Consider the following 11,002-nt stretch of genomic DNA (forward strand, 5'->3'; position numbering starts at 1 on the left):
GTTCTAAGTTATAACTTATACGAATTCATAAAGTGTTGGTGATGATCAATCAGTTGTTTGAGATGGCTTACTTTAAGAGTATACACAGAGAACATCAGAGAAGCCAATGTTGGATCAGGCCAACGACCCATCCAGTCCAACACTCTGTCACACAGAGGCCAAAAATACCAGGTGCCATCAGGAGGTCCAGCAGTGGGGCCAGGACACTAGAAGCCCTCCAACTGTTGCCCCCTCCCCAGCACCAAGAATACAGAGCATCCCTTGCCCCAGCCTGAGAGTTCCTGTCTATACCTTGTGGCTAAGAGCCCCTGATGGACCTCTGCTCCATATAAGAACATAAGAGAAGCCAATGTTGGATCAGGACAATGGCCCATCCAGTCCAACACTCTGTCACACAGTGGCCAAAAATACCAGGTGCCATCAGGAGGTCCACCCGTGGGGCCAGGACACTAGAAGCCCTCCCACTGTTGCCCCCCCCAAGGCGCCAAGAATACAGAGCATCCCTTGCCCCAGCCTGAGAGTTCCTATCTATACCTTGTGGCTAAGAGCCACTGATGGACCTCTGCTCATCTGGGTGGGGACAGGGCCAGAGTAGGAAACCAGCATCTGCATGAATACCTGGCCAAATCCCGACTCCCCAGGCTGCAGTAGCGTACAGGAACACAATTCTTGCTCTCTGGCCGCTTGCCATTATCTGGAAAAGAAACAATTCACATGCTGAAAAACTGCCTCGTTTGCTAGCAAAAATAAAACACTAAAAAATAAAAATCTCTCATTTGTTGCATGTGGTTGTCTCCTCTTTTCAAAGCCAGCTTCCTGGACAGCTGCAGAGACAAGGAAGTAGCATTCCCCAATGTCTGGTGATGGGAGCCGCTCCGCTGTTGAACTGAGGTTTCTGCCTTGCAGAAATCCAAAGTGGGGACTGTAGTGATTTCATGTTTTGGTGTGTGTGTTTCTTTAAATGTTTAGTCTGATTGCAGTAATGTAAGAAGAATGATAGAGGGAGAGAAGTGTGATGCGATTGGCTGCTGACTGAGAGTGTGGGAGGAGGGGTGTATATGAGAGAGGTTCTGTGTGTGAAGTTTGAACAGAGAGCATAGTCTGGGTGACTATGGGAGGTTTTGAGTCTATTCTGTGTGAATAAGACAGTTTAGTCTGTGTGAATATGAGTTTTGAGTCAATTCTGTGTGAATAAGACAAAGAGTTCAGCCTGTGTGGCTATATAGATGAGAGAGATAGTTTGTTCTTTATTGAATAAATCATTTTTTGTTTAAACTTATCCTAGCAATCAGAGTAGTCCTTCCTCAGGGCCATATAGTCCTCTGAAGTGCCCAGACCCTAGGTCATTCTACCAAAAGAGAGAGATTTGGAATTTTTAATTCCTGGTGGCAGCAAAAATCTACCAAGTTTTATGTACACAGTGTTTTAAAGGTAAAACCATCTCCCCAATAAGCAAGCACGTCACAGGGACCTTTACTGATGGTTCAGTAAGGAAAACAATATTGTGAGCTGGGGAGACAATCTGGGGAAGCTGAGTTCGAATCCCTCCTCTACAACAGCCACATCACGTGGTAGGTAACTCTACCCTCCATCCCAGCCTTTCACTTTTGGGAAATAGTGTGATCTTCTCTGAAAGATAATTGTCCTGAAGAACATTTCTAACATGTAAACAAAGGTGTTGTTTTGTTTTTTTTAATTAGAGGATGTCTTTGGACTACATGGCATGAACAGCACTGAATTTTTTCCCCAGGCAGATGAAAAAGCTCTAGATCAAAAATAGCGTGATCTTCTCTGAAAGATTATTGTCCTGAAGAACATTTCTAACGTGTAAACAAAGGTGGGTTGTTGTTTTTTAATTAGAGGATGTCTTTGGACTACGTGGCATGAACAGCACTGAATTTTTTTCCCAGACAGATGAAAAAGTTCTAGATCACTGCAACACCCCCTTGGCAAGGAAGCCCTTGAACACTGTATAGAAACTTTTGCTAGTTTAAGGATGCCAGTACTAACCTACCTGATCTCCCAGCTGCTCAGGATCCTATCCCAAAAGGATGCCAAAGTAGCATTCACCAGAAGCAGGGCCTTCTTGGTGGCTTCCCCTTACATTAAACTAATTCCACTGAGATGTTGGTTCCTCCCCCTTGATGATGTCTTTCTGGGGGGTCAGAAACTCTTTCCTCAGGCATTAGCTAACCCACAGCACATGGCAAGAATGGCATTCTTTGTCATTTTGCTGCTTCCCAACCCGACGCGATGAGCTTTTAACATTTTTGTTTCCAGCGCATTTATTGCAGCTTGTGCTGCAAAAATGCTTTGCAAACTTTTTCCTTTTTTTTGCTGCCTAACAGCACAATGAGCCTGACCCGGATGGCCCAGGCTAGCCCGACCTCATCAGATTTTGGAAGCTAAGCTGGGTCGGCCCTGGTTAGCACTTGGATGGGAGACCTTCCAGGAGGTCCAGGGTCACTACACACAGGGGTCATTTCGTAGAAAAAGAGGTGCAGGAGCTCATTTGCATAACTCATTTGCATATGCCACACCCCCTGACAACGGGCAGGCATGTTTCTTTTTGAAAGAAAGGCATTTAAATCCCCTCAAGCAGCGAGGGGGGACTCTGCAGGCTTTCCCTTGGCGAGGAAAGGCAGTGGGGGCCACCCCTGGGCTCCTTACTGCCGGAGCACCGTTCCAGTACGTTCCGGCAGGAAATGACCCTTGACTACACAGAAGCAGACAGTGGCAAATCACCTCTGAAGGTCTCTTGCCTTGAAAACCCTGCGGGGTTGCCATAAATCAGCTGCAACTTAACAGTACCTTCCACTTCCAACAGCACAATGGTTTCATCACAAAATTACTCAGAAATGTGTAACATCTCAAAGGTCATTTATCATCTCCTGTCACTGGGATTCTGTGACAGCAATAGGGATATTACAAAAAACCAAAGCATCTGGATAGCCTCTCAATGCTGCAAAGCTTTGGTATGAATCCTCCCTTTTTTCAAATCTCTGGCTTACCCGTGCCAAGCGATTCTGCCAGACTTCTGTTGGGATGTTTCCGGGCTTTTTCCTCCAGCTTCCGAGCCAGCATGGACTCCGAGAGGGAGGATTTAACCCCTTTGGTTTCTTCTTCCTCATCATCAGCAAGTTCTTCCTCCTCTCCTTCACTCACCAAGCCCTAGGTAAGGCGGAACACCACAGAAATCGACAGAATCAACTATCTCCAAGCTGATTCTTGCACCCTTCCCAAACTGTCCTGGTTCAGAGACCAGCGGCACTCTCAGAATATGTTTCAAAGACCTGTGCCGAGTTCTAGAACGCATAAAGTGTTATCCTTGAGTGGCCTTCCATAACCAATATTCTGGGGAGAGCAGTGATCCCACCCCTCCCCCTGATTTTTGGAGTTCCTTCCTAAAGGAAATTTATTAGATCTCCATTATTGGTACATTTGGTAGAGTCATAAAAATATTTCAGTTCTTCCAGGATGGGTGGCTGGAAGTGGAGATGCTGCCACCAGCGTTCCCTCTAAGCTGAGTCAGTGTGAGCCAGCTCACAGTTTTTTCGCCTCCAGCTTAGAGATGCGAAGGCCTGGAAAAAAACCGGAAACATTTGGGGGGGAAACAGGGTTTTTTCCATTTTTTTTCTGAAGCCTTTTTTGTTTTTTTCCGAAAAAATTGAAAAAAGAAAAGAAAAAAATTGATTATGGAACATTTTATTTTAACATGATGAATAAAATATTTTAAGACAAGGTGTTCAAATATTTTCCAAATCATTTCTAATATATATATATATGGTATCAGATTGATCTAATTTCTGTGCACTGAGGACAAGCAAGTCCTAGGTTACAAACTGAACTCTCCAATGCAAGAACAAGATGCATTTCTTCCTTTAGGAGGTACTATTGTCACAAGAAAAGAAAAAGGTTTCAGTTTTGTTTTTGCATGTGGGTGGGTATTCTGTTTGTAATAATTGTTTGGATACACTATATTTTTAATATGCTAGTTGTGATAATTTCATGCCAAATAAAAATGTCCATAGTCATATTTTATGTTCCTAAAGTAACAGAATGACTTTCAATCTAGAAAACAAAAGAAATGCTAATGTAGCATTTTTTCCAATTTTTCTGAAAATTTCCATTTTTTCCCAGAAAAAAAAGGAAAAAAACCCGGGGGGTTTTCCGAGCTTCAAAATTTCCGGAAATTTTACATCTCTAGTGATTCAAAATTTCCGGAAATTTTACATCTCTACTCCGGCTCACACATTTTTGTCTCCGCTCAGGAAGGAGGGCTCGAGAGCAAATTAATTTAGGCAGCAGCCAAATTGCTCACTTACAACTTTAATGCCAGTAGCTCACAAAGTAGAATTTTTGCTCACAAGACTCCACAGCTTAGTGGGAGCACTGGCTGCCACCAGCATTTGTAATTTGCAGGCCTTACCGAGAATCGTAACCCGGACGGACCAGGTTAGCTCAGTCTTGCTGGATCTGAGTAGCTAAACAGGGTCTCCTAATGTTTCTATTAAGCTTACGCCAAGTCTGTTATCTCTATACTGAAAACATATTCGGAAGTGTGATGAGTAATGTATTGTAATTCTTTGAACATGTTATAACGTTGTATATACTCAGGAACTATTTACAGGATGTGAATGTAATTGGAAGAATAATTGTTCACTGTTTAAAATGTTAGAATTGTTAAAAATTGAAAATAATAAAAAAAAATTAAAAAAACAGGGTCGACCTTGGTTGGTATTGGGATGGGAGCCCACCAAGGAAGCCTAGGGTCGCTACGCAGAGGCAGACGACAGCAAACCACCTCTGTTCACCTCTTGCCTTGAAAACCCTTTGGGTTCTCCATAAGTCAGCTGCAACTTGTCAGCACTCTACACACTGCTAATAATCCACTCCTGTAATGCAATTGCTCGTGTAAAACCCCACTGATTTCAAGAAGACTTACTCCTGGATAAGTATGCATGGGATTGCGGCCTATGTGTAATAAGCATGGGAGTAGTCATACACTTCTCTGTGTGCTTTGCTTTTAATGAGAAAGGCGGTTTTTATGTGTCTATTTGTATAACGAATGGATTCAAACAGCACACATGTGCATATTAATAAAGGTCACTGTTGTGGGGGACAGAAGGCAGAATGGTATAGCTCGATCTTGTCAGATCTCGGAAGCTAAGCCGGGCCGGTAGTTGGAAGGGAGACCTCCACAAAAGGCTCTGCAGAGGATAATGGTCAGATTCTCTAAAAGGCATGTGAGGGATCAAATCCTGAAGGCAACATCAGGAACGTCCCTAAAAATCGAGGGCAAGGAAATAAGGGTTTTGAAAGAGATTCCATTTGAAATCAGGAAGAAGAGAAATTCAAAGACTTGGCAAGGTTTTTGCAAACAAACAACATCCCCTACAGATGGCTGGTCCCCAAAGGCATCCTGTTTAAGATAAATGATAAGAAAGAATGAATTAACACGGCTTCTAAAGCTCGGGAGTTTCTGAAGCAGCAACTTGGTTCTACAGGAGAGGACGGCAAAGAAGGCAATGATAGCGACAAAGGAAGCGGCAATGATTCTGATACTACAACTTCTGAAGAAGACTCTGATTAGCAACGTGGGGCAGCTGCCCCCAAACGAGACTACCAATTGAGGAATAGAACGGGGGGGAAATGAGATGCTGAATGACTCTGAAGTTTGCCTTAAGTGGATATTAATGGCTTCTTTGTGATATTTTTGAACAGTTATTTCTACTGGTTTTGATAATATAAGCATACATATATTGATCACACCTAATGTAACTAATAAGCTTTTTAATAATTTACCTTTTTATTATATATAAGTTTTTGTAATGGCCACCACGTCTTTCCTTTCACCCATAGTTCGTAGATACCCTTCTTTGTTTCTTTGTAGTTTATAGAAAATGCAATAAAAAAATATCCCTTTGGGGGTTAAAAAAAAAGGCTCCGCAGGGAAAGGTGATGGCCAACCATCTCTGCTTCTCACTTGCCTTGGAAGCCCCTTGCTGGGGTCACCATAAGTCAGCTTTGACTTCACGACATTTACACATGCACACAACCTTCTCAATTTGGTGAGTTTGGCGTGAGAGCCAGTTTGGTGTAGTGGTTAAGTGCGTAGACTCTAATCTTGGAGAATCAGGTTTGATTCCCCATAGTTCTGTCAGAGCTGTTCTTGAAAAAGAGTGTTTTCTGTCAGAGCTCTCTCAGTCTCACCTACCTCACAGGGTGTCTGTTGTGGGGAGGGGAAGGAAAAGGAGTTTGTAAGCTGCTCTGAGACTCCTTTGGGAAGTGAAGAGTGGGTATAAATCCAATCTCCTCCTCCTCCAGTTTGGTGTAGTGGTTAAGTGCGCGGACTCTAATCTGGGAGAACCTGGTTTGATTCCCCACTCCTCCACTTGCACCTGGCTGGATGACCTTGGGCAAGCCGTAGTTCTGATAAGAGCTGTTCTTGAAAAAGAGCAGTTTCTGTCAGAGCTCTCTCAACCCCACCTGCCTCACAGGGTGTCTGTTGTGGGGAGGGGAAGGGAAAGGAGTTTGTAAGCCGCTCTGAGACTCCTTTGGGTAGTGAAGGGCGGAGTATAAACCCAATCTCCTCTTCTTCTTCTTCAGTAGGAGATGGCATTCAAGCCCTCATTAACACAGAAGCACCCAGCCACTATGAGCTTCAAAAGTCATTGCTTCTCGGCCTTTGGGCTAGGAGGTAAACATTCTCTAAGGAAGTCAATCTCTTCTTATCAGTTTAATATCTGCTGCGTTCTCTATTAAATGGATTTTTTGGAACTGGGAGATGGAATAGGATGTGGGCAGAATGGAGCAGGGGCAGAGGAGAGCTACGGGGATGATCAGGGGCCTGGAGACCGAGCCCTGTGAGGAAAGGCTGAGGGACCTGGGAATGTTCAGACTGGAGAAGAGGAGGCTGAGGGCCGCAATGCTCCCTCTAAGCTGTGGAGTCTTGTGAGCAAAAATTCTACTTTGTGAGCTGCTGGCATCAAAGTCGTCAGCGAGCGATTTGGCTACTGCATAAATTAGGTTACTCTGGAGCCCTCCTTCCTGAGCTAAGGCAAAAATGTGTGAGCCGGAGGCTAGAAAACTGTGAGCTAGCTCACACTAACTCAGCTTAGAGGGAACACTGCTGAGGGGGGACAGGATGGCTCTCTTGAAGTATTTGAAGAAGGGATGTCACTTAGAGGAGGGCAGGGAGCTGTTCCTGTTGGCAGCAGAGGAGAGGACTCGCAAGAATGGGTTTAAATTAAGGGTGGGAAGGTACCGGCTGGATATTAGGAAAAACTTTTTGACAGTCAGAGTTGTGCAAGAGTGGAATCAGCTGCCGAGGGCGGTGGTGAGCTCCCCCCTCACTGGCAGTCTTTAAGCAGGGGCTGGACAAACCCTTGTCAGGGATGCTCTAGGCCAGTGGTGGCGAATCTATGGCACGGGTGCCAGAGGTGGCACTCAGAGCCCTCTCTGTGGGCACGCGTGCCATCGCCCCAGCCAGGCCCAGACCATCATTCAAATGTCGAATTCTCTGCCAAATAATTTTAAGTAAATGAAAGCATTTGGGATTGCTTTCCTTACTTTGTTTGGATCATCTTAAATTGACGTAGGAGTTGTTTTTTCTAAAGTAAAACCTCAGTATTCAGGTTAAATTTCCGTGTTGGCAGTTTGCGATAAATAAGTGGGTTTTGGGTCGCAGTTTGGGCACTCGGCCCCTAAAAGGTTCGCCATCACTGCTCTAGGCTGATCCTGCATTGAGCAGGGGCTGGACTAGATGGCCTGTCTGGCCCCCCCCAGCTCTGTGATTCTGATTCTTGGGGGGGGGGGGAATTCAGAGAACTGATTGCCTTTTCAGCCCGCCCTCCTTCCCAATAGTTCCAGCTGACACGCGCCGTTTTCCATTTTATCCTCACGACAACCCAGTGAGGAAAGCGAACCCAAAGTGACTGAAGTGTGAACACTTCGATAGCAAGGTGGGGATTTGGATCTGAATATCCCAGATCCTCAAAACTATACTTCGGTGAAGGGCTGAGAATTCCCTTGGCGAATCCTAGCCTCCCCCCTCATGCCCAGCCATCACTGAATTGCAATTACGAGAGCTGACCGGGACTCACAGCCAATGTTCCCTCTAAGCCGTGGAGTCTTGTGAGCAAAATATTCTACTTTGGGAGCTAGGGGCATAAAAATGGTGAGCGAGCGACTGGGCTGCGGCGTAAATCAGTTTCCTCTGGAGCCATCCTTCCTGAGCAGAGACAAAAATGCGTGAGCCGGAGGCTAAGAAACTGTGAGCTAGCTGACACTGACTCAGCTTAGAGGGGACACTGCTCACGGCCTACAGCGGAAACCAAGCCAACACCTTGTAGCTCTGAAGCAGCAGACAAGTTTTAAGAGTGTAATGCGGACACTCCCAGCAGCGCCTAAGAACCCTGGCTGGATCTAGTCCCACATCCCATTTCCCGCTATGTCCAACCAGACGGTCTCAGAAGTACTACAAACAAGGCAACCTGCCGTTGTAACCGGCGTGCAGAGGCAGACTGCCTCTGAACATGGAGGTTCCATCGTGCGTATCAGCCATCGACAGCACTCCTCTTCCAAGAATCTGCCTACTCCCCTTTTAAAGCCATCTATCGGCCATCACATGTTCCCTCTAAGCTGTGAAGTCTTGTGAGCAAAAATTCTATTTTGTGAGCTACTGGCGTTAAAGTTAAGAGCAAACAATTTGGCTACCGCATAAATTAGTCTGCTCTGGAGCCCTCCTTCCTGAGCTGAGACAAAAATGTGTGAGCTGGAGGCTAAAGAACTGTGAGCTAGCTCACACTAACTCAGCTTAGAGGGAACACTGATCACAACATCCTGTGGCAGGGAGTTCCCCACGTTCCCTAGGATTTCATTTCCTCTGTGAACAAAGAAGGATGAACCAGGAAGGCAATGGGGTCACCTCATCTGCAGGGGGGGTGTTGGGCTGGTACTTCTTTAACCAGACGGCTTTGTATTGGTCCAGCTTCTGGCCTTTGTACTTGACAGACGCCCAGCCGCACCCAGATTTCTTGGCCGGGTTGACCAACTTCTTGCAATACGTTGCCCAGGCGCTTGGCGAATTGAACACCTGGCCCGTCTCCTGCCAAACAATCTTCCCGTCTGTCAGCAGGTCGCCCAAGAATTTCTTCCCCTGGGGTGAGACACAAAACAGGGACAGGGAATGCTGACACCTATTCAGACGGCCAAAATAATAATATTTAGCATTTATACAGAGTTTCTGCAACACTTACAAGTGAGTTTGTACTCCCTGTAACAGAAATTACATTTTCATATGATTAAGAACATAAGAGAAGCCATGTTGGGTCAAGCCAATGGCCCATCCAGTCCAACAGTCTGTGTCACACAGTAGCCAAAACCCAGTTGCCGTCAGGAGATCCACCAGTGGGGCCAGAACTCCAGAAGCCCACCCACTGTTGACTACCAAGCACAAGAATGCAGAGCATCACTGCCCCAGACAGAGTGTTCCATCTAGACGTTGTGTCTAATAGCCACTGATGGATCTCTGCTCCATATGTTGATCCGATCCCTTTTTGACGCTTTTGCAAACTAGGGCAACGAAGTTCCTTACACCATTCATTTCTTGGACTTCATATATCATATGTATTAAAGGTAAAGGTAAAGGTTCCCTTGCTCGAAAGCCAGTCGAATCCGACTCTAGGGTTGCGGTGCTCATCTCCGTTTCCAAGCCGAAGAGCCAGCGCTGTCCGAAGACGTTTCCGTGGTCATGTGGCCGGCATGACTAAACACCAAGGCGCACGGAACGCTGTGACCTTCCCACCAAAGTGGTCCCTTTTTATCTACTTGCAATGTCTTGCTTTCCTGCTAGGTTGGCAGGAGCTGGAACTAGAGATGGGAGCTCACTCCATCATGCGGCACCCGGGTCTTGAACTGCTGAACTACTGATCTTCCACAGCCTGCAGTTCAGCGTCTAAACCACTTGAGCCACTATGTATTAATCACAGTCATAAGAACGTAAGAGAAGCCATGTTGGATCTGGCCAGTGGCCCACCCATTCCAACACTCTGTGTCACACAGGGGCCAAAACCCGGGGGCCACCAGGAGGTCCACCAGTGGGGCCAGAACTCTAGAAGCCCTCCCACTGTTGTCCCCCAAGCACCAAGGATACAGAGCATCATGGCTCCAGACAGGGTGATCCATCCCGTTTGGTGTAGGAGGGCCAGTTTGGTGTCGTGGTTAAGTGCGCGGACTCTAATCTGGGAGAACCGGGTTTGATTCCCCACTCCTCCACTCGCAGCTGCTGGATGACCTTGGGCAAGCCGTAGTTCTGTCAGAGCTGTTCTCTCAAGGACAGTTCTGGAAAGAGCTCTTTCAGCCCCACCTCCCTCACAGGGTGTCAGTTGTGGGGAGGGGAATGGAAAGGCAATTGTAAGCCGCTCAGAGACTCCAAGTGAAGGGTGGGGTATAAATCCAACCTCCTCCTCCTCCTCCTCTTCTTCTTCTTCACCTTGTGGCTAATAGCCACTGATGTTATAATGTCCTATATATGTTATACCGATGTTTCACGGGTTTATATTGTTGCAATCCATACCATATTTCTTTCACCCTTATTATACCCATATTGCTTCACTTACTTAAATTTGTTCACGACAACCCTGTAAGGCAAACCGGTATTCTTATTTCGTGCCCCTCTTTGTGGGGCGGGGCTGTGGCAGAAAGGCTGGCTTAAGGTCACTTGATGACCCTGTGCCCGAGGAGAGAGTTCCGCTCATCCCCTCTGCTATTACGTCACAACTAGATGCCAAGTCATCCACTGTGTTTCTGAGCTACCGTTTCGTAGAAAAAGAGCTAGGGGAACTCATTAGCATAACTCATTAGCATATGCCACACCCCCTGACATCATCGGAAGTGTGTCATAAGGCCACACCCCCTGACATCACCGGAAGTGTGTCATAAGGCCACACAGCCCGCCCCCAATGGTCCCGGCCGCCACCGCCGGCCTTGCAGCTCCACT

General features: G+C 46.4%; 1 protein-coding gene across 1 annotated transcript in view; it reads right to left on the reverse strand.

Moving 5' to 3' along the window:
- Nucleotides 1–11,002, reverse strand: part of MPND (MPN domain containing) — a gene marked incomplete at its 3' end in the record, with an annotated part of 33,120 nt that overhangs the window by 17,542 nt on the left and 4,576 nt on the right. The window contains exons 4-6 of the mRNA XM_015424379.1: nt 8,930–9,160; nt 3,012–3,171; nt 619–694 (exon numbers count right to left, since the gene is read on the reverse strand). Coding sequence (XP_015279865.1) covers nt 619–694; nt 3,012–3,171; nt 8,930–9,160 — 467 coding nt within the window. The remainder of the gene's footprint in view (nt 1–618; nt 695–3,011; nt 3,172–8,929; nt 9,161–11,002) is intronic.

The sequence above is a fragment of the Gekko japonicus genome, unplaced genomic scaffold (assembly GCF_001447785.1).
Source record: "Gekko japonicus isolate JY-2015 unplaced genomic scaffold, Gekko_japonicus_V1.1 scaffold5770, whole genome shotgun sequence".
In the NCBI taxonomy this organism is placed as follows: Eukaryota; Metazoa; Chordata; class Lepidosauria; order Squamata; family Gekkonidae; genus Gekko; species Gekko japonicus.